We start from the raw sequence: 23,662 nt of genomic DNA on the forward strand, positions 1-23,662 counted from the left end.
TATTTTAAAAGCACATTATCAATTCCAGGTCTTACTGGAAAAACTGCACGCACATCTCTATAAACACATTGTGAATACATGTTAATGTCACTATGTGTCTGTTTCTTACTCTGGCTTCTCTCTCTGCCCCTCCAGCTCTCTTATGCTTCCACTGATGTCCCGCCCGCCGTGCTCCTCTCAGCTAACCGCTGCCCAGATTCTCCGATGGCTGTCTGTTGAAGGGGCCGCCGGCGAATGCTGAGCAAGCTGGCGAGGTCGAGGTCCGCCTCATTGTCCTGTGATTGGCTGCCGGACGGGACTGAGGCTACATGGAGCCAATGTCCAACAAGCAGGATAGCAACTCATCAGAGGGAGATGAGAAAGGGTGAGACAGTGTGTGCGTGCGTGGGCGTGTGCGTGGGCGTGTGTGTGGTCAACACACGCATGACCACACGCATGACCAAACCATGATGGATGCTACATCTGCATGTGTGTGTCCTTCATCTTTGATGTAAAGCAGAGATTAACGATGGATTTGACAGAAGTGATGGATGAAAGAATACCTGCATGGACGGATGGATGGATTCATGTATTGAGGGATAGATAGATGCATGGATAGATGGATGGAGGGATGCATGGACGGTTAGAAGGACGCATGAACAGATAGATGGACGCATGAATGGATGTATGGACAGATGGATGAATAGATGGACGGATGGATGGAGGAGGTGCATCAACACAAGTTCACATCATTTGAATCCTCACAGTGCGGCTGTAAGCACTTAACAGAACAACTGTGTACATATATATTTGAATCTTATATATATTTATGAATATAAATAAGGGGGCAGAGTTATGAATGCATCAGAGACTCGAGCGCTTGTGCAGCGTGAGCTTTATAAATAGAGAAACAGGCTGGATCGCTGGGAGGGGAGGGGTTCAGTGTGTTTAGTGTATTTTTTTGGAGAGGTAAGCCAGAACACTCTGTCACGCTGCCATCTGTGCGCTCTCTATTTCTCCGGCACGTGCAGTCACACACACACACACACACTCACACTGCCCTCACCGCTTCATTGAATAAATTGACTGAGGCCGAGTTTACACCGGATGAAGAAGTGAACACAAATACTGAGCAAGTTCAATCCCACGTTACCCATCCAGGGTGCTAAGCGTAAGGAAGCCACAATGTGTTTAGTAAATAGATTATAAGGATAGACAGACAAAATAATGTCTTTTTTATTTCACAGCAGGCATTTTTACGTCAAAATATTTTTGTTTTGCAATGCCATTTTTTCCCTCAATACTCTCTTTTATTCATTTCATACAGTAATGTCACTGTTCATGTCCCCTGCCTCGTAAGCAAACGAGCTCCACAGCCGCTGCCAGAGTTAGCCACTTAGCTCCTGCGAGTCCACCAATTAATTACAGGCTGCTGCTGTGAATAAGAGCACCCGTGTTACATTCCCCTTCACGGTTTCCCTTCATCATTTAGGTTTTTGGCAGAGTGCAGTCATTTGCATCCTCATTTGAGGAGATTGGGTCGCGTCATTGAACATGCAGATGTGCACGTGAAGACACATCGTTCTTTTTCTGTGTGTGTGTGTGTGTGTGTGTGTGTCGTACAGCCGTGTGTGTGTGGATTAGTGGAGTGCAGGGAGGCAGATTAGGAGCAGCGAGGGCAGATGGATGTCACAGAAATCAGAGGACAGCTCAGATATGTGACATCAACAGGGGGGATTGTCGCTTTTGTTTTGGTGCGCATGTGCGTGTGTGTCGCTCGCTCACTCTCGCTCTCTCTGTGTCAATGAGCACGCACGTGTTCTTGAGAGCGCTGCCTCATGCTGTGACCCCTCCCCTCTACGATTTCTGAGTCACATAGTGCTGCACACACACACACAGATGTTGATGCAGAACTTCACATAGAGGATGCTAAAATAGAATTTGGTGTGTGCGTGGGCGTGTCAGTGTGGAGCCTCTCATTATTTCAGGAGACATTTCGGCTTCCAGCATTGCAAATCAATTAGCATCGAAATAGAGTGTGTGTGTGTGTGTGTGTGTGTGTGTGTGTGTGTGTGTGTGTGTGTGTGTGTGTGTGTGTGTGTGTGTGTGTGTGTGTGTGTGTGTGTGTGTTTATTTTATAATGCAAAAGAGACGTGTTGTTGTGTCGTTTGCGGTTAGAGTGTATTTTTCGTTTCAAAATAGCACGGTTGTTGAATTCATCTGAAGGAATATATTCTTTGGGTGCGGGAGGAGTCTTCTAGCTTTTCATCCATTTATGAATGGAATGTCCAGTCCGAGTCCTTTCACGAGCCATAGTTGCTCTTGGCTAGTCCCACATCAGAGTGAAATTGATGCGCTTGGTTCATTATTCATTCAGTCATGAATTCATCTTTTTTTTGGCACGTCTATGCAGGTAAAAAACGGATTTGAAATGATTTCGCTTTGACTCGGCACTGATGTACGCATCCCTTCACCTGGTTTTAAAAACACTTCTGCGTGTCTACCAGGAGCAGCGCGGCTCTGTAGAGCTGCAACGCACCAATAGGCTTTATCAAGAGGGCTCTCTTACCGAGGCCTTGTCCTCAGTTAACCCCTCTGTAGTCGTACGTTGAGTTGAGCAGCTCAGGCGAATCACAAGCCTCTTGGCCATTTGACCCGCTAGTGTGTGAGACACGGGTCAATAAGGAAGTGTTGAGGGATTTCTATGGCGAGGTGTGAATAAACCTTTGTCGAAGCAGATTTGTTGCGGAAATGTAATTTTGTCAATGGAAATCTTTCGACAGTGTGTCATTCATTCATTTATCGCAGTACTTTTTAAAATGAAAAAAACAACACGGTAAACTGAGATGCCCTTACAAACGAGAGCAGCTAACGTAGCCTTTAGCCTCAATAGCAGAGCTGAGCAGCTAACGTAGCCTTTAGCCTCAATAGCAGAGCTGAGCAGCTAACGTAGCCTTTAGCCTCAATAGCAGAGCTGAGCAGCTAACGTAGCCTTTAGCCTCAATAGCAGAGCTGAGCAGCTAACGTAGCCTTTAGCCTCAATAGCAGAGCTGAGCAGCGGGCTGCAGGAGTCTGGTAACTTCTTTCTAACTCCACACCACCAGACTTCCGACCCGACCGACACTCAGTCACATGGTGCGATTCATCGGATTTCGTCCGGCCGATCATGTGTCACACAGTTGCAGGCAGGATTTCTCCTCAATTAAATTGAATGCCAGCATGTAATTTCATTTCAGCGGGACAGTGACATCACATGGGAGCGCGTGTACCTCTCATCTGTTTTTTTAAACCGAATCAAAAAGCAACAAGCATCGCTCCTATGTGTTCCCTCTCGTACTCTTCGTCCTCTTTTTGGGACCCGTGACTGCGAGGAATGCTAAGCTCGCCCGCGGTGTAACCGCTCCCTCAACATCAGCGAGACCGAGCAGCTGGTTGGCGGATTACAGGGGCGAGGATTCCTCCATCAGCAGGGAGACGAAGTCGGTGCTTTTATCCAGCTATAGGATCTACACCCAGGAACCGTGGTTAGGATGACGCAGCTGCGAGTTCGTGGAAGTTCTACGACTGTTGCAACGGAGAGCATCCCTCGTGGCTGCACCACCACCTTCTACAGTGTCACGGTCTAAAACCACGAGCCCCTCCAGAGGTTCAATGGTGCTGACTTTCTTCCAGCCAGTGCATCCACAACATCATGTGAGCAGCTACAGTCCACAGTAATCCGAGATCCAGCTTTGTTTGAGTGGAGACCATCTGGGCCAAAAACAAGTTCCCCTCGTTCCCAGAAGGAAATAATCCAAACAATCCAAAGGACAGCCTGGAGTCGAGACCAAGCGAACCGCTGGAACGCCACAGTCCGCGGCTAAATGTGGGGATCGGTCTGGATTCTGACTTCTGAAAGATTGAGCTCTAATAGGGACGTAACACCGTCTGTGTTTGCCTGGGCAATCTTCAGAGGTGATTTAACGCTGACTGGTTACAGCCACGGAGAGGGTGGATTAGTGTTTGGCATTACTCTCCCGCTACCGTTACCTCGTGTCCATCCTGACAGCAGCCACGTGACGCTGACCGGGCGCTGAACCGCTGCTCAATCGCTCTCGATAAGAGCTCCTCCCAAATGTAAAAGCAGTGGCTTTCTTTTTTTTCTTTTTTCTTTTTTTTTCCTGCTCTTCAGCCAGTCAAGCATCTGACAGATAGCTGACGCGGGGGAATTCACCTCTGAAAGTGGTAGGAAAGGAGACAAGGAAGCGAGAGAAGATGAATCCACAGTAAAATGTTCACCCTTTAAATGAAAGGGACATTTTCTCTGACTATTCTGACCATGAAGGGAAAACAAAACAACCCGGATGATTTAGTGATTCGTTTTTAATTGTATTCCCAGTTGGTTGGCTGGGATTCTTCCTCTTCTCAGGTTATTTTAGTAACTGTAACGTTTGCAAATGTATTGAGAAAATGTTCATCAAAAGGTAATTTATGAACCTAAATTGTAGAGAAAACCAGGTCTGGATCTGAAACAGGCTTTTGTGACAGACGGGCCTTAATCCTTATGTGTACTGTATTTCATCATATTTTACTAAGCCGTCGACCTGATCCTCATTTCAGCTGCCCAGTGTCGTGGCTCAATGGATGCCAATGTTGGTCAGTCCATCCACTAGTTAGTTGAGATATTTCGGAATGAACCAGACATTCGTGATCCCCAGAGGATGAAGTCTACTGACCGGTGATTGCCTGACTGCTCCTGTAGCGCCACCATGAAGCTCTACGATTGTAGATTTCAGTGAAATTTCTTGAAAAATATCGGATGGATTGCCATGAAATTTTGTGCAGATATTCATGTTCCTTAATATTTGTCCAATACTTTGGTTTAACTAAACTAAACTCAAGGCTAACTCTGCGTTTTGTGCTAAAGCTAGCACTAAATGATCGATACAATCGTCACATACACCTCTCTCATTTCTCTTTTAACAGCAATGCTGTCCCTTTGTCAAATTGATTACTTCTTCTTTTGTCATATTTGTTTTTTATAGCTGTTAAGCTACCACCAATTGAACTGAACACCTAACGGGGGATTACACAGCAGCTAAAATGGTTAAAAGTGTACCGTGAAAGGTCGCAGTACACTTTTACCGTGACACACCAGCAGGAAGTCACGAGCGTCATTGACGGCAGCTGAACACGAACACATTCTGAAAAACAAAACGGCTAAGTAGCCGCGACTGGATATAATTGGAGAAAGAAAACATTATTTTTGTTAAAAATTCAAAAGTCAGGGCAGCAAAGTGGCGAGCATGACTTGACTCACGATGTTGATGTATTGATGGGATTTGTGCCCTAGAAACGTACACTATGCTAAATTTACCAGATGAGATGTTATAGTGCAGTTAAGTGCATTTTCGTTGGGAGCCGCACCCCTTTACTTGAGACGTTACAGTATTTCGTAGCGAGCTGTGTAGCTTGTTAGCCTGAGATGAACCCCGTTAGTGTTCGTGGTAGTTTTGAATCCAGCCGTAACCGCGGTCTCCACAGTAACTGGCTGTGATGACACTTGGTGGAAAACTCTGCACAGTGCACTCTAATTCAACTGATGAGATATCAAGCATCGCTTGTGTCCTCGTAAGACCTCACTCAGCTGGAGAGACTGCGTTAGTCTGCCGTTATGTAATCTAGTTAACGCTCAACCGAGTTCGGATGTAGAGAGGCCAGGACTTTGTTTTGTTTTGTATTGTATTGTTTCCTCCTGGTTGACAAAACGAAAAGAGCAAAATTGAAGGAGAAGACTAGAAGGGAGAAAGTGACAGGAGTAAGATTGTAAAAAGAAAATAATAATGAGGAGAGATAGAAGAATAGAGAAAGGAAAGGAAGCGATGGAGAGCAAGAGGTAGGGGTACAAGGTAGACCAGATGATAAGGTGTGTTGTGATGATAGGGAGTGTGACACCTGGGGAGGAACTACAAATGCACAGACAGAGAGGGGGACAGAGAGACAGAGAGGGGGACAGAGAGGGGGACGGGGAGGCTGGACGAGAGCAACTACAAGGGGGGGAGAGAGAGAGAAATAAACAGAGGAGTCGTTCCTCCCAGCAGCCAGTCTGAGGCAGAGAGCCGCTACTGTCTCAGATGTCTCAGCTGAAAGCAACAGCTCCAGGCTGCGCTCGACTCTGACTGTACTTCACTGTGATGGACTTGAACGCTCGGGTCACCGGGAGGTGGGTTCGGCGTGGCGGACCCCCTCCCCCTCTCAGTGGTTCATGGATCAACGAAAGCTTATATTAGCCGCGAACACTCTGGCTTTCTGCTTTTGAAGGAGCGGATCTGTTGCGATACTAAACAAACAGAGCCACGCGACCGCACACGTGCACTGACTCAGGCTGTTGGGAGGCTGAAACGGTAGAAAAGAGCCTCCGGGGCGACCTTATTCTTCTTCTTCTTCTGATATTCCTGCAAACTGAGCAGCATGCACATCTTACAGCCGTACTGCATCAACAGGTTGGTGTGTTTGCGCGAATGTATTGCTGTGTGCGTTAGAAGTGGGTGTGTGCTGCCGCCCATATGCTCTAGTCCAGGGGTTCTTAACCTTTTTGACCTCGGGGCCCAACTTTTCAAGTACAAAGTGTACCGGGGCCCACTCTGACTATATGCATCAAAAGTGTCAGACAACCTGTAGGTCATACAGAAACAGAGCAGTGGGCCTTTGGAGTCAGTAAAAATTTAAGATTTTTGTCCACATAAAATAAAAAAGTATCTTTCAGTATAAATAACTACCGGTGGCTGTATCTGTACAGGTAAAGGACAGTATAGGGCTGTAACTACACTATCAGTGAACAACTGCCTCAGATTTGAAGAAGATTGGACAAAGTATGACCATTCTACAGTGTTTCTTCCATGAAGAGATCCAGGCGGAGCTCTAAAAGGACATTTGGAGACCCAAATGGACACATGGTACCCACATGATATTCTGACACACTAAAGGTGTTTCTCCCTTTATATTTTGATATTATATTGTTTTCCTTTTATTTTTAGCCTTTGCAAATTGCAAAAACTATGTATATATGGTCGAAGACATGGTGTGTGAGTAGCGGACTTGCTGTGCTTGATGGCTGCGACCGAGCGCACGATCGAGAAAGAGAATAGCTCAGTTACGCAAACGTTGGTAGACGGCTTATGGAAGAGGAAGATAAGGTTTGTACTATAAGTACTCACGTTTTCTGAAGCCACTAGCTCCATGGTAACATCCGCTAGCACGTTGTCGGGTCTGTAATGTGTCTTTTTCCGTCGAAATGCTGCAAGATACGACTTGCAGAGGTTATGGCGAGTTTGGACAGTGTGTGTGTGGGCTCCTTTGTGGAGAAACCATAAGAAATGAAAGAAAATCGATGATTTCTTTGCAAAGATGAGGATTTTGGGCATGCTGGGATACCACGGCCATGTTTTGTGACGTATTTGTGCAAGCCAGCCGTAGGAAGGGGAGGGGATCGAGGACGCCGGTGTCCTCGCGGTGTTGAACAGGCAAAACCCTTGTCAAATAAATGAGATGATAGAATGTGATGATCACAAAGACATTTATTATCATGTGTATGTAAACCTGCATACACAACAAGAAGCCCAACAGACTTTCCCACGAGCGTTGGATGTTTCGTCGCTACGTGTCGCTTTATTTTTGAAGGCTTCAGAGCTTCGTTTGATAGCATTAGCTCACATTCCACACACTGAGCCCTCGGCTCTGCCTCGTTGCCTCCGTTCACAAAGCCGTACTTAAGAAAGTCAGGGTTGTACTTGCGCACACATTTAGACTTTTGGGGGGTATGGCACCACTGTCGTCTTCATTTTTTTCTTTTTAATAACTTACCCATAACTTTCGCTACAGGCTAGCGGCTAGCTGAGTGTCTTCTTCTGCTTATTGCAGCTTGTTAAACAACTGACTGACGCATTACCGCCACCAGGTGGTGGGAAGCTGTATTGTAACTGAGCGTCTCATGGATAACAGTAATATCTCTGGTGTCTTCAATTGATAACCTATGCGGCCCCACGGCCCACAGGTGCAAAACTGAAAGTTTTTCGCGGCCCTCTAGGCCCATGATTGAGCCGCGGCCCTATGGTTAAGAATCACTGCTCTAGTCTAGTGCATGTTCACAGCAGATAAAGTAAGACACGTGTGTGTGTTTGTTGAGTTTAGAGAAGGCTGGCCACTGTGGATGACTGTTACGTTTGCATATGTTGCAGCAGTATATATAGTACCGTGTGTTCCTAGGGTGTTGTTGTTAAAGCCTGTAATTGTAAGGTTTTAATGAAGTTATAGCACCATTCAAAGCTTTGTGGCAGCATTTATTGCTGTCTGCCACAATGTCTTTTTTTTTAAAAGTGAATACAGATTGGCTTTACAGCTTTACTTAGCAATGTATCAAATAACTGTTTAATATGAAAAATGTCCTGTTTTACCTAAAAGGTGTATAATACGAGATTAAGAGCATTTCTATTGCCTCTCCACAGTTCTCAACATGGTGACGCGGCTCGCAGCTAACAGTGCTAACACCTGAGGGCGGAACCGGAGGGTTGGTGCGATGCTTCCGCAATGACACCGGCGCAATCAGCTGTAACCATCGTATGCGAATGTTGCAGAGCTTCGGCCGTGAGCTAGCCAGTGGGTTCACGCACACGTGCACTAAAATGCACGTAAACAAAGAACAGAGTAATTCGGAATAGAACGCAGGTAGACATTACTCCACGAAATCAAATAGTTGTTTGCTGCTATATTATATATATATTAATGCTCTGAATATCATATATTGCTCCATTCAAAATAAAGAAATACAAGCACAGAAGTGTACAGAATGGATGTAACTGTGTGTGTCTGAACTAACGTAAGCTCCAAACGTTAGCATGTCCGGCTACCAAGCTAACTACACACAGTAGTAGTTCTGGAAAAATTTGGCTTTTCAACGAAACCATGAAACTAACGTTAGCTTTATTAGCTAGCTACACCCTGCAAGCTACACTTTCACCCTACGATATCAACCGTATACGGCTCGTAATAAGAGGACTGCTTTTGTCAACATCTGTCTGACTTTTTAAAAATGACTGATTGGTGGTATTTCATTTTCAAATTGGCCATTGTTGTCTTCATAAACTGCATGTGCTGTGCAAGAACGTAAAGCTTGAGAAGTGAGGCAAGGCTCAGCAAACGGAGCGCTTTAGCTTCTTTTAATAATTTCTTCTGGTTATCCATCCCACAATTTGCTCGATAAACCGACTGAGAACAAAACACCAGTCAGACAAAGTGAGCAACCAGCTGGTGAACAGGGTGGAGCGTTTAGCGGCTGGTGAGTAAGACATTTCCTTGAGGAGATGGAGGAGACCAAAACGGAGCAACATAGTGAGAGTGAATGCTGGACTCGCATGTGTCGGGTGGACATTACTGAAATTCTAATACGATGACAAAGTATCTGAATCTTCTTTTATTGTTGAAGAAGATGGACGACTGTTTGCTCAAATGTTCACCATAAAAACATTATAAGGTGACCCATGTTTTCAGCTTGTTCTGCTGCCAAAAAATACGCAAGGCAGCTTTTAATTGCAAAGAGCTCATCAAATCGCAGTTTTTAAAGATGTCCACGTCTTTTCAATGTGGATCATAGTAGACTGTGTGTATTTGTACTCACTATACGTCTAGTTTGTAGTAATAGTGTTTTTCTATTCACTATACTGTATGTGTAATTTGTAGTAATAGTGTTTTTCTATTCACTATACTGTATGTGTAGTTTGTAGTAATAGTGTTTTTCTATTCACTATACTGTATGTGTAGTTTGTAGTAATAGTGTTTTTCTATTCACTATACTGTATGTGTAGTTTGTAGTAATAGTGTTTTTGTACTTACTATAAGTCCTCTTTGACACAATAATTATTTTGATTGGCGTCTTTGCATGAATGGACACTAAACCGCCGACGTTTACATGCCCACCACCATCCGATGAATTTAATTAATTCCCTCATGTTGTGGAAACACTGTCAGCACTGTCACGAGCTCCATAAACTATTGAATTAATAGAGGCAGAAATGATAACGTGTGTGTTCCTGTTTCGGTAACTCGGCTCAAAGTGATCAGAGACCGGAGTAGACAGTTTCCCACCATGTTGCTGCCTGACCATGTGCACAGCAATAGAATTAATAAGTCTGCTCGACCGTGAACAGCAGCGAGAACAGAGGAAGAGACGTCAGAGGAATCTTTTTTTCTTCTTTTGGGGGGTTGGAAGAGGAAAGTCGATTTGACAGCCAGAGCGGAACGGAGGGAGGGGGAGGGGAGTGGTGTTACCTAATACTGCTGATGGAAGTTTAGAGAGGAGAGGATAACAGAAACGTCTGGGAGGAGGGAAAAAAGGAAAGTCGAGGGAGCATACAGTAAGAAATGGGGAGTAGCCAGGGACAGAGAAGAGAAGGGAAATGTGAATGGGTGAGAGGGGGGAGGAGAGAAAACAGCCAGATGTTGGAATGGACAGATGAAAGAGAAGGAAGAGAGGACGGTAATCCAAATCTGCTGCCAGAATCAAAGGCAGACCCCACCCTGTGAGAGTGAGAAAAGAGGAAGGATAGAGAATTACAGAAGGAGATAGGAGGTGGGGAAGAGATGAGTGGAGGAGTTATCTCTACCCTGGTGTGTGTGGTCTCCATATGTGTTGGTATAGGTGGGATTCAGTCCTCATACCGAACAGACACTGAAAGCACAAGATGTGCTGGGCTGTGAATTACCTCTATACATCAAAAACTGGATATGTGATTGAAAGTGAATAAATATATAGTTTATCAGCACAAGTGAAAAGCAAAACTGAATTTACGAATACAGCAACGGGGAAATAAGGGACCATACGGAAAGAGAAAATAGATTCAGACATGGCTCCGGGAGAGCTGTTTAGCGGCGACTGATCTTCAGCCAAGCGGACTTTAATTAAGCGTACATGCACACCGGCAAGTCCGCAAGCAACCTCACACGAGTCCACTCCTTTTTCTTTTTTTTTGTAAGTGCGTGTTGAAAAGTTGGCTGCTGTTGAATTCAGCGGGGCAACTACTTTATCTCAAATCAGCCTCTGGTCACTAGCATTCTGCTTTGGTGAAAACAACAACAAAAAACAGTTCGCTTAAAGCTTGATTGATTAGCTTTTTATACAAAGAATGGTTGTGATATTCGACATCACATTACAATCATTTAGCAGACGTTTTATCCAAAGCGACTTACAATAAGTGTATTCAACATCGGTATTCAAGAGAACTAGTCACCAGAAGTCATAAGTGCATCTCTTTTTTTAAACAAGCATCTAAGAGCATAAACTAGAGCAAAAGTACAGAAACAAACGAATACAATAAGTGCAACAAACTGGTATGAATACAATAAGTGCTGAGTGGAAGGCTAAGGGTAGTCCTTCTTGAAGAGGTGAGTTTTCAGCCTGATGAAAGATGGGCAGCGACTCTGCTGTCCTGACGTCAGTGGGGAGTTCATTCCACCACTGTGAGGCCCGGACAGAAAACAGCCGTGACCGGGTCGATCGGCCGCAGGGACCTCGGAGCGACGGGGCAGCAGAGCGAAGAGGTCGGGCGGGGGCGTAGGGCTTGATCATGGCCTGGAGATAGGAAGGAGCGGTTCCTTTCACTGCCCTGTAGGTTAGCACCAGAGACTTAAACTGGATGCGAGCTCTTACAGGGAGCCAGTGTAGAGACCGGAGAAGGGAAGTTGTGTGGGAGAACTTGGGGTGATTGAACACCAGGCGAGCTGCAGCTTTCTGGTGAGGGTTCAACAGAGAATTACCAGCCGGCTCTGTGTGGCGTTTTAGCTTCTTTTAGCTCATAGTCTTCGTTGGTCGGTGTTGTGTTTGCGGCACGCTCTGCTGTGAGTTGCTTTGACGAGAGAATTGATTGCAAACTTATTTTTGCTCTGCAATCTGTCATAAAAAGAACCCCGGAGGCAATGGCGGATGCATGTTTGATAGCAGAGGAATGGACGATTAGTTATTATTTTCCGTTGTAAGATGGTATCGGTTGCACCATGGAATAACTTAAGTGGTTGATTGTTTTTCCGCATTGTAACATTGCTCTCATCCTTTTCTTTTCTCCCCCCCCCCATCTTCTTCTACCCCCCCCCCCCCCCCCCGCCTCCCAGGTGGCCAGATGTGCCGAAGAGAAAGCGCAAGAACAGCCATTGTTCGGGGAAGAGCGTGTCGGGTAAGGATTTATCATCACCGCCTTGGCCTCTTTGTGTTTTTGTACCCTCTAAACAAGCAAGTGAACACAACTCAAGGTTCCTTCTGAGACGGCCAGTCTGTTTCATGTGCCGTGAGATTAGTTCAGTGCAGCTCATCGCGGCGCTGACGGCCCCCCCGGGCTTTCAATGTCGTCCTAGGTGTGATCACCGTGATAATCTCCTCATCGTTTTATAGTAATATAATTTTCCTTCAGAGGCTTTGTCGGACTCAAAGTAGCTCACCTAGGTGACCAAAACCTGAGCTTAAGAGATTTGTCTGAGTAGAGCTGCAGACACGCCGATTAAGGTACATGACCAAGTACACAACCACCAAATTGGGGACCGAAATGAATGTGATTTACAGTTTTTAAACTTTATTTAGCACTTATTTTTACCCAACAATTGTAAAAAAAAACTTCAATGCTTAATCACAGATGAAAAAAACTAAAGCACCTGTCAGTATTTCTTAATTAACCCTATAAAATACACTCCTAAACATTATAATGTGACCTCTAGCAGAAAAATCAGCATTTCATAACAGCAAACAAGGCTGTTTTACACATTACTGATGTAAACAAACCTGTCAGCAACAGAAAATATCAATACTCTGATTGATTTGTTTCATGTGTCATTTGTCGACGGTTACAAAGTAATCAAATTTTGACGATGGGGCAATTCTTTTGTTTATTTTTGAATCGCACATTGGGCCTGTAGAGAGTAAGGTAATCATCGACAGGCACACGTAGTTTCATTGGTGCTGTGCTCGCAGTTCTGTTCTGTTTGTATTATTCAATACATTTCTAAGCCAAATGTGAGCGGGCTCAAGCCTCGGTGAAAGTCCTAACAGCAAACAATGAAGCAATAGGCATCAGGGCAAGAGCGTATGTAATGCCAGCCACTTACTGTACAGTTCTACTTGATTTGGCCCAAAACAAGTTTTTGTCTTGAAATCCAGTACAGTATATTTTTTAAGTTCCGGGAATTATACTAAAGAGCCAACTTAGAAACATAAAAGTGCCTCCATATAAGTGAAGAAAATACTTATTTATGAAGTGTTTTAGCGTATTGGACGAGCAACTTGATTTGTCTGAGTTCACATGTATGAGTAGGAACAGATGAATGGATTTACCCCACGCACATCAGCCCAATTGTTCATTCGGTCATGTTTTTATTAATGTTTTTATTATGCCTTAAATAAAGTTACAAAAATAAATAAAATGTTTGAAAGATATTTATTTATATTCCTCTGATTATCTCCAGCAGCAATTAACACGTAAAATAAGCAACAAATAGTCTTCAACTGTTCAACAAAAAACAATAAATAAAATAACACAGAAGATGACGTTGCTGATAGAGGATCACAGAAAATATCTGTAAAATAATATTTACTACCAGGTTATTTAAAGTGATTAACAAATAAAGTGAAATACAATGCACATGTATTATTGTTATTGTTGAATACAATATTTATTTTAATGTGGCATGGAAAATTCATGTATTTAATAATAAAAATATTTAAAAAAGTTAAAAGGTGTATTTAATTTCACCTTCTTTGTTTGATTTGTTTTAATTCAGGCATTTCCAATCTTCCAATTAATGGTGACAGACAAGAAGACAGATTGCTACAGCAGTCATTGGTCTGAAGACTATAACTTCAAAGAAAGCTGCAATTTGTATGTAGAGTTACACATTGTGAGTAAAAAGGATAAAAGATTTCACCTCAAGAGATATAAAGAAGCAAATTAAAAGTCGAGATGAAAAGCATATTTCATGAACTCTGGGAATGTGTCTGTAAACCTCGTCAGCTGGCGTGTTGTCATGTCTGTGTGCAGAAAAGACTTCTTGGATACGTTCTATCCATGGGGCCCCTATGCACAGGAGCTTCATTGAGGCCCCCTCCTCCCTCTCCTCCTGCACTCCCTCTCCCCCCTCATCTCCTCCTCCTCATCACCACAACTCTCCTCATCATCCTCCCCGTCCTTCCCGGCCTCCTCGGCTCACACTCACTGTTCACCCGTCTCTCATTTCCACCCTGTCCTCCTCCTCCTCCTCCTCCTCCTCCTCCTCCTCTCCTATAGCTCTTAGTGCCTCTGTTCCAGGGTACATCCCCAGTTACCTGGAGAAGGATGAGCCGTGCGTGGTGTGCGGGGACAAGGCGACCGGCTACCACTACCGCTGCATCACCTGCGAGGGTTGCAAGGTAGAGTGCAGCATCTCCCTCTCACTGAATGATCTTTGACTCGGATGAGACTGCAATTGACTGTTCACCAAACCCCTCCCCCGAGCCAATCATGTCCAATCGCAGCTTAGCAGTGGTACTCGGGCATGGCAGGCCTGTCAAGCTTTGGATTTCTCCCATAGACTGTATGTAAGGAGTCGACATATTCACCGTGATGTCACCAGTTGGTTTGTGGAACTACGGTTTTAAAGCCTTGAGTTTGGCATTTTTGACTGACGCCATCTTGTTTTTTTGCTCAGTGACGCAAGTGGGTGGAGCTTATTACAACCCTGAACCAGACGTGTTGAGGCAATTAAAATGTTACAATAAACTTTCATGAACTGAAAAACACTGTGAAAAGGTTAAAGTTCTAACACTAAAACACGGACACCGCCGTGGTAGCGACCCGTCAATCAGAAGCCCGAAAGCGTACCCTGCTTTATCGTCCGTTTTATGGGACCCTAATTTCCAAACTACACTTACTGGCTCTGCACTACATTACAAGAACAATGTTGTGTTTTCATCCACATGTCTTCTTTATGGATTATCAGCGTAGCTTGAGCTTCAGCCATCAAGTGCACATTCACATCCAAAGAAGCAGCAATTAATTCAATCCTGACAACAGCTAGATTAATGCTTAACAGAAGCCATGGCAAACGCCGCGAACGCCTCGAGTCAGCTGACTGAGTTAAAACAGAGAGCGAGCTCATGGAAAGTTTTTCCTGGTTGATTTAATCAATTAAAGGTTCCTACAACAGCCTCTTGTGTCCGATACAGACTTTGATTTGGACCAACCTTTTGACATGTTTTAGTCCGTCTCTCAAATCTTTCTGACTTGTGTACAGAGTGTCTGTGGCGCTCAGCCTCAAGTCCACTGGCTCCCACTGAAGCTGTGAGTTGTTAAAAGTGGCTCAGTTATTTCTGAAAACAGCTGGGCACTGTAGTTTTTAGCAAACACTATTCAAGCAAAGATAAATAGTGAATTTGTTGGGGACTATTTTCAGCCACGGATGAATACAGGAAATAGTTTTGGTACACAACCCTCTATCTCAACAGCTCAAGTCTTTGGAAGCTAATTTAACTGCTCTACTGATATGAACAAGAGAAAACAGCTGCCTAGAAGTTGGTGAAACATATTTTGCCATCTAATGTGATGTTAAGAGGGCTACAATTTGCAGAAAGTCTTAAAAACTAGAATACCAAATAAAGAATACAGAACTCTAGTGATTAATTGACTGCAAGCTTTGCCGTCTGCACTGATTATTATCATCCAGGATTTAAGGCCTAAAGCAAATTCAACTTTATTTTCCTGTTTTTTAAATTAATTCATACAGTTCCAGTGTTTCCCCTACCATTATATGATATTATATTCCCCTATTCTCCTCTGCTCTCTGTATCGCGCACAGCGGAGTTCCGCACTGATGCACACACACACACACACACACACACACACACGTGAACACACACACAGATGAGCACACTCATCAGCGGACAGAGAGCGCACGTCGGAAAATATGTTGCGTCAACCACCTGAAAAGCAGACAACAATATCTGTGTTTTTTAAACGCTTCCATGTGGTGAAGATGGCAACACTCGCTCTGCTGCTCCGGGTCCAAGTACAGAAAAGAGCCCAAGTGCTGCAAGGCAGGGCGCCTAGGGGAAAACCTAGGGGAACAGTTCTGACTTGACTGGAGGCCTCTTGATTGCAGTCGTCGGTGTCTGCTGGGCCGAGCTTAATTTTCCAGTTAATGGCATCAGTATGCAGTCTGGCTTCTGCCGGACTCGCACAGGAAATAAGGCACACTGACATCCTGCTGTGGTGTTGAAAAGAAGAAATTAGCTTCAGGGGATTCACAAACCCACGAGAGTCTTAATATATTCAGAATCCGGATTATTGCCATGTAGGTTTTTACATCAAATAAATGTGCACTGGTGCAGAGCAGAAACAAAGTAAGAGAAAATTAAGTTTAAAAAAAGCAAGTTTTGCAAAAATGATATCTGAATCAAAATAAAAGAGCTGTGCAGTTTTTTAAAGGTTGTAGGTTTGTGTGCAAATTTGTTCAAGAAATGTGCAACGGTTCACAGTATGAAAAAAAAAAGAATATGTATGAAGTCCTGAAGACGTGCGTTAATGTAACGCTTATAGACTGATGTGAAGACGTTGATTCGTCAAACTTTGAACCCCTCAGTCAACTTGATTGCTTTGCCATTGCCTCTAAAATAAATGCCTGTGTGTACGTGTATTGTTGCCAGTGGAAACATGGCATCCCTTACTGTCGAACCCTAAGTGTCTATGGGAGGGGATGAGAATCCATGTCAGCGGCGGTCCTGGGCCTCATTGATCAGGCCAAATGCAGATGGAATCAGGTCTACTCTCTTGTCAGAGGGGAGTGGTTCAAAGAGTTCAGGTCAGGGGTGGGAGGGGTCAGCCAAAATCTTTCCTGCCTGCCTCAGGGTCCTGGAGGGACGGCAGATTGCATCACCGTCTCCGCAGAGCAAATGATACTCTGCAGTCTGCCCTCGTCCTTGGCAGTGGCAGCAGCGTACCAGATGGAGACGGAGGAGCTGAGGATGGACTCAGTGATGGCAGGGTAGAAGTGCATTATCGTTGTCTTTGGCAGCTGCCGACAGCACGTCCTCTGTTGTGCTTTTTTTTGATGAGGGAATTGTTCAGTTCAAACTGAATGTGGGGTAATGACGATGAAGGCCAAGGAAGCGAAAGGACTTTACAGTGGCAACACCATCTGTAGACGGACTCATCCCCACCAGAGATGAGGCCATTGAGGGTGATGTCGTCCACCAACTTCAGGAGCCTGGCGGGCTGGCGACTGGAAGTGCAGCTGTTGGTACACCGGGAGCAGAGCAGAGGGGAACCGGAGCTGATAGTCCCAGAGACGTGTTTCTTCAGCTTCACTTGCCGCTACCTGTCAGACAGAAAGTCTGTGATCCACCTGCAGGTGGATTTGGGAGAGCTTGTCCTTCCATCCTTCATACGGCATTGAAGGCAGAGCTGAAGTACGCAATCAGGATCCTGACAGGTTCCTCAGGAGTCCAGGTGCTGTTGGATGAAGTGGAGGGCGATGTTGACTGAACAGTGTACAGACCTGTTGGCTCTTTAGGATAACTGCGGGGGGTCCAGTAGTGGGTCGTGAAGGTTTTAGGTGGGACAAAAGACCTAAAAGTGCCCAAAAGACTTCCTGGCCACAGAGGTCCGGGGGACTGGTCTGTTGTCATTAAGTCCTGTAGTCCTTGTTTTTTTAGGACGGGGATAATGTTGGAGGTATTGAATCAGGCTGGTATGTGGCATGGCATGATATAGATATCGTACAAAATACAATAATAAATACAAGTGTTTATTTCTCGCTGTGCAGATTATTTTTGTACGGTTTCAGAAGGATTTCACAAAGCGGCAGAGCTCCGTCCCTGATACTTCTCTGCTTGAATGCACGTCTTTGTAACCCACTCCCAGAGTGTGATTTCTAATCAGACTGCTCCCCCACTGTCTTGTTCAAAAGCGGTCACTAAGAGACGATCAGTCACGGCATCGCTTCATTACTTATTATTCTTGGCAATCAGGTCCCTGCCATGTCATGTGAGCCATTAGATGCACTTGTTTTACGCTGATTAAAAGGCAAGAACATTTAATTGGATGATTTAATTTTGAGGCTATGGGGTTGCATATTTCCCTCAATCTCTGATTGCTCCTTAACTCTTATTTATTTCGCTCTTTTTTTTGTTAATTCCTTTATTTGACTGGTTCTCCCTTTTGTCTTTTCTTCTTCTTTCTCCATTTTCTTTGCTCTCTTCAGGGTTTTTTCCGCCGGACCATCCAGAAGAACCTCCATCCAGCCTACTCGTGTAAATATGAAGCCTGCTGCATCATCGATAAGATCACACGCAACCAGTGCCAGCTGTGCCGCTTCAAGAAGTGCATCGCTGTGGGCATGGCCATGGACTGTGAGTGTGTGTGTGTTAGGGAGGAGCATGTAGGAACTATTTTAACTGTAGTTAATAGCCCCTCCCTAATCACATGTGTCTGCCTAGTTGAGGGGGAGCGGAATAACAGTGAACACGCACATAATCTAATTTATTGATATTGATTCAGCAGTACAGCTGCTCTCGTGGATAAAGGAAATGGAAGTTCCATTCCTCGTGATCATTTTGATGAATGACACAATTCAATTATGTTGCTTCAATTTCACAGCAGTTGGTCCTTTACATTGTTGTGCAGTGGAGGGCAGCTACGAGGTAACCAGAGAAATAACGTTGGATATTGTGTCCGTACAACACTTAGTATTGCACAACATGAAGATGGGTTCCTTACATTTATATTGTTTTCTATAATAATAGCTCTCTTAGTCCTTGTATATGATTATAGCTTTCAGTGTTTCATCTGATATTTCATTCCGACTTCCTGTCAGTATTTCTATATGCTTTCTTTTGTATTAATCCGGTGTCATATCGGAACCAAATTTGCAGTCAGTGTTCCTTTTGTCACTGCATTAACTCGCCTTAATGTCCTCCCCACCCGTCCCGTCGATCAGTGGTGTTGGACGATTCGAAGCGCGTGGCCAAGCGACGTCTGATCGAGGAGAACCGACAGAAAAGGAAGAGGGAGGAGATGGTGCGGACGCTGCAGACGCGGCCGGAGCCAAACAGCGCAGAGTGGGATCTCATCAGGATGGCAACGGAGGCCCACCGGCACACCAACGCACAGGGCTCCTGCTGGAAACAGAAGCGCAAGTTCCTGGTGAGCTTCGTAAAGCAGACCGAGCCTTCAGGCAGAGAGCCGTTGCGTGATGATGAACGCAAATGTTTCACAAACAAGTCCATTGCAGTTGAGGCGTGGGGTTCAATCGCGGCTACTTAATATTTAGAAAGGTTTTACATCATGCTGGCCTGTATCCCCTGTGTTCTTTCAACAACGAAGAAAGGAGCAGCAGCATGTATAAGAAAGGCCCGCCGAAAAAAGATCGCTCAGTTTAAGTGTGCACTATATTTAGAATATTTTCACTGCTGCATCTTGCCGCCACACAGCCCTTTGAAGCAGTTATCTATGTTCTCTTCAAAGCCACCAGACTCCATTGACAGAAACAGTCATTTTACCATCGTTGAACACTGAGCTGCTTGTGTTATTGTGTGACTTAAGTGAATCCCAAACTAACTCTCACCAAAGTCACACAATGACACAAACAAACTAACCCATCGAGGAATCGGTAAACCAGCAACTCCCGTGTTCTGCGAGGTAAAATTAATTTTTGTCAAAGGAGTGAAGATACTGTGTGAGATGAGAGCAACATAATCAACGGTTGCAGCAGCTTGCCGCAATTTGCGTAGAAAATCACACTCATTTCAGTTTCAAAGCAATAACAGACATGATGCACATTGTTGCCAGAGTCGTGTTCAGTGTGACCTACACTTTCAGAGGATGCCATTATATCCGTTTGTCCCTTGAGTGTCAACCACCAAAAGTCCCCCTGGAAATCATACAAAACATATGATGTCTGCACATCCACGGGTACTTTCCTATGAGCTAATTCTGCATACATTTAATGGTGCCAATCGGCTAAATCGTACACACGCAAACGCTTACATTTCTTGAAAGCATTGTAAATAAAACATCATAATATTTGTATATCTACACACGCTAGAAAGTAGACGCATTGGGATGGAAACATACGCAGCAGCCTTGGTTCCTGACTAGCTTTTGAGCTCTCGTCGAATGGCCTCTAGCTAACGCATGAAAGCACAAGAAAAAAGCTGCACCAACAAAAGTAACGAATTATGTCGTATTGTCATGAATGGCCATTTAAATCGGGCTACTCTTCAGGATTACAGCGTGCAGGCCTCCCTCACACTCGTCGAATCTGTCATTCTGATTTGTATTAACGACCTGCAGCATCCGCACAGTAGCTCGTTCCTCCTTTTATGTCGCTCATTACTCCAAGAACAGCTCCGCCCACAGCTTGTGGAAAGTTGTTTCCGCTTCACAAATCCAGCTCAAACACATGAGAGATGGCTTTTTCATTTTCAAAAAGGAGCCGTTTGTGTGCCGCCCCATGTGAGTCGGTTGCACGTGCTGATGCATGTGCCTCCACCGCAGACTGTTACCTAGAGGCAAATGTCAGATAGCAGTTACCGGCCAACCAGAGTTAAGTTCACAGTCGACAACAGCTGTTGGTCTGCTGGGATTCCTGCAAGTGACACAGCAGGCTGGGCCAATCAGAGCACAGCTACTGACTGTTACTGTTACAGCAGCTTCACTGCTTCAGAGAGAAAGAAGGGACTGTATTAATCCTTCTTGGAGTTTTTATTTCAGACCCTTTCTATCATCAGAAATGTGTACGAGTTTTCTTTTTTCAAGTTATCAAACTTTAAACATTGAATTTAAACTGTCGACAGCATCAAAATGTCGGCTTTTTGCGTGTTTTGTCGTCACAATCGATATTCCAAAAGCCGACTCAATTGTACAGAATTCAGACAGGATCACAACCGTTTAAGAGGTGTTTCAGTTCAACTGGTGACCGTGTTAACTGGTGACTTTCAGCCGAACGTTTGTGGTTGCTCGCAATAACTTACATAAATGGTCGGCGTAGATAATAAACGCGGATAAATCTGTATGTTGATTGAAGGCTTTGTTGAGAACGCCGTCATGTTCTGTTCGTGTTTTCAACAGCAACCACGAACGCATTGAGCCGAGAGTCACCAGTTGACACGGTCACTCGTTAAACCCAAACACCCCCAGGTTTCCCTCCAGTCCTCCATGTGTTGCTTAAAGCTGTTTCCCCGTCTGCCATAGCTCTCAAGTTCAAAACAGGATGGTGTTACATACCCGCATTGGGTTTCACTCAGCTAAGAGTGTCATGTGTTGCTTCCAGTCGGACGAAATCGGCCAGGGTCCCATCGTGCCCACGTCTGACGGGGACAAGGTGGACCTGGAGGCCTTCAGCGAGTTCACCAAGATCATGACCCCGGCCATCACGCGCGTCGTCGACTTCGCCAAGAAACTGCCCATGTTCTCAGAGGTAGTGTGTGTGTGTGTGTGTGTGTGTGTGTGTGTGTGTGTGTGTGTGTGTGTGTGTGTGTGTGTGTGTGTGTGTGTGTGTGTGTGTGTGTGTGTGTGTGTGTGTGTGTGTGTGTGTGTGTGTGCGTGCGTGTGTGTGTACACATTTGTTTTAACGCGCAAACATATTGGTGGGTCGTCGGTCTCAGTACACGGTAGTTTACAGAAACTCGTCGGTGCTTTTCATCCAGAGCGCCTCGCTACGGCGGGATATTGGGCCCATTGTAGGTTCAAAATATATATATATAATTACGGAGCTATGGGGGGGTAATATTCCTAGAGAAAACACAAAACTTCCGAGATTAAAGTCATAAATTTAGGAGAAAAGAATATGGAAATTATCCGAGATTAAAGTGACAAATTAACAAAAATAAATCTCATGGAACTCATGTCTCCACATGTTGGGCTGTAGTAGGAGCCCATCAACCTCTAAAGAGTTTGGAGGGCGGTGTATTTTCTTTAGCACAAAGAGGGAAAGTTCCAGGGCTGGATTAAACTGTATATTTATCTGCTTTTCTTGTAAACTGCTATCGTTGGAATGTCCGGCTAACTAGCTCACGGCAGCAACGTGACTTCCGGACCAAGGAGCACATCATTATCCACCTCCTCTGGGTCTACATGTTGAGTGTTGAAGTGAAAGTCCTGTTAATTAACAGCAAATCTGCTGTGTAGTTCTCCCCGACTAGGGTCCAAAGGTGTTACGATATCATCCAACAACTCGCTAGACGCTGCAACCCAAGAGCGATGCTGCGTCTTTATCTCCATGTATTCTACACGATGTTTCTTTTGCCTGGGACGTGCACCTTCACCCTCCGCCGTTTAGCACAATGAATGTAGCCATCACGAGCATATGCATGAGCCTAGTACAGGGTCCTCATTCTGAAACGAGTCTGTGTCAAAGGCAGCGGAAGGTAGAAACATTCTATGGTCATTTTTGAAGGCACTTTATTGTAAAAAGAAAAAGTGGCCTCTCAAATAAAAGATAGAAAGAAGTGAAGTAGGAAAAGCTGGCAGCGACTAGACACAGACCCACCCACCCCCTGTCTCTCTGGACGATGTGATGACTCACCGCTCGCTGATATTGCTCTGCTCTCTACTCTGTGTGTGTGTGTGTGTGTGTGTGTGTGTGTGGGTGTGTAGGTGTGTGTGTGCGCCCTCGCCTGTGGTTCCACCTTACTGAGTGCAGCCGTCATGTATATTGCAGGAGCTTCCCGGTTACATAAAGTGTGTCAGGGGATTTGTTATGAATGGAAGATGACCCTTCTTTTCCTCTGCAAGGAAGCAGGATAACTACTGTTGGGGGGTTGAAGAAAAGCTCATTATACCACATCCACTGAACATCTCAGAGGTAGCTTTCTCTTCACTTATGGCCTTTTTGCTGAGGACTAATTAATGCTACGTTTGCATTTTTTCCCCAATTAGCAGAACAGTCCATGAGCAGAAAATAAATCACCCAAAGTACATTCCTCCAAAAGCAGTCGATGTCCATCACATTGAACTGCACTACCCACTATCACTATATCAGATGAAGGCATTTGTTGCTATGTTAGGGGGAACTTGTAAGAACAGCAAGGTAATTCTGACGAATAACAATATTCCATTCATATTTATTTAACCGCTTCATTCATTAATTCATACACAGATGATTCTGTATCACTCTGGAAAACGGCAACGGTTATGTTGTGCTTTTACGTTTTTGTTCATTATTCTGTCACATTGAATGAGAACCATTTGAAATCGTGGCTGCCTTTTAGACAGCAGTTCTGTCTTGTGTCGTTTTACTGCGATTGACCTCGTGTGCGTCTGTGTTTCCCAGCTGCCCTGTGAAGACCAGATCATCTTGCTGAAGGGCTGCTGCATGGAGATCATGTCGCTGCGCGCCGCCGTCCGCTACGACCCGGAGAGCGAGACGCTGACGCTGAACGGCGAGATGGCCGTGAAGCGCGAGCAGCTGAAGAACGGCGGGCTGGGCGTGGTGTCGGACGCCATCTTTGATTTGGGCAAGAGCCTGGCTCAGTTCAACCTGGACGACTCGGAGGTGGCTCTGATGCAGGCCGTGCTGCTCATGAGCTCAGGTGAGGAATGAATAATGATGTTGTAGTGGGACAAGTTTCAGTTGTGGTGTTTAGCTTCTCCGATTCTCGCCTCGTGTCTTTACAGTCAGCGTTTCCCTCTTGCTTAGA

The 23,662-nt window shown here is 44.9% G+C and overlaps 1 protein-coding gene across 2 annotated transcripts in view; it reads left to right on the forward strand.

Annotated features, from left to right (window-relative positions):
* Nucleotides 1-308: 308 nt before the first annotated feature.
* Nucleotides 309-23,662, forward strand: part of LOC306786473 (thyroid hormone receptor alpha) — a gene marked incomplete at both ends in the record, with an annotated part of 24,717 nt that continues 1,363 nt past the window's right edge. The window contains 7 exons of one of the 2 annotated variants that reach the window (XM_079281251.1): nucleotides 309-364; nucleotides 12,118-12,179; nucleotides 14,277-14,398; nucleotides 18,226-18,373; nucleotides 18,961-19,166; nucleotides 21,295-21,441; nucleotides 23,296-23,554. In XM_079281251.1, coding sequence (XP_079137377.1) covers nucleotides 309-364; nucleotides 12,118-12,179; nucleotides 14,277-14,398; nucleotides 18,226-18,373; nucleotides 18,961-19,166; nucleotides 21,295-21,441; nucleotides 23,296-23,554 — 1,000 coding nt within the window. The remainder of the gene's footprint in view (nucleotides 365-12,117; nucleotides 12,180-14,276; nucleotides 14,399-18,225; nucleotides 18,374-18,960; nucleotides 19,167-21,294; nucleotides 21,442-23,295; nucleotides 23,555-23,662) is intronic. The other variant, XM_079281252.1, reaches the window with a different exon arrangement.

This window comes from Melanostigma gelatinosum (genome assembly GCF_949748355.1).
Source record: "Melanostigma gelatinosum genome assembly, chromosome: 13".
NCBI classification, from domain to species: Eukaryota; Metazoa; Chordata; class Actinopteri; order Perciformes; family Zoarcidae; genus Melanostigma; species Melanostigma gelatinosum.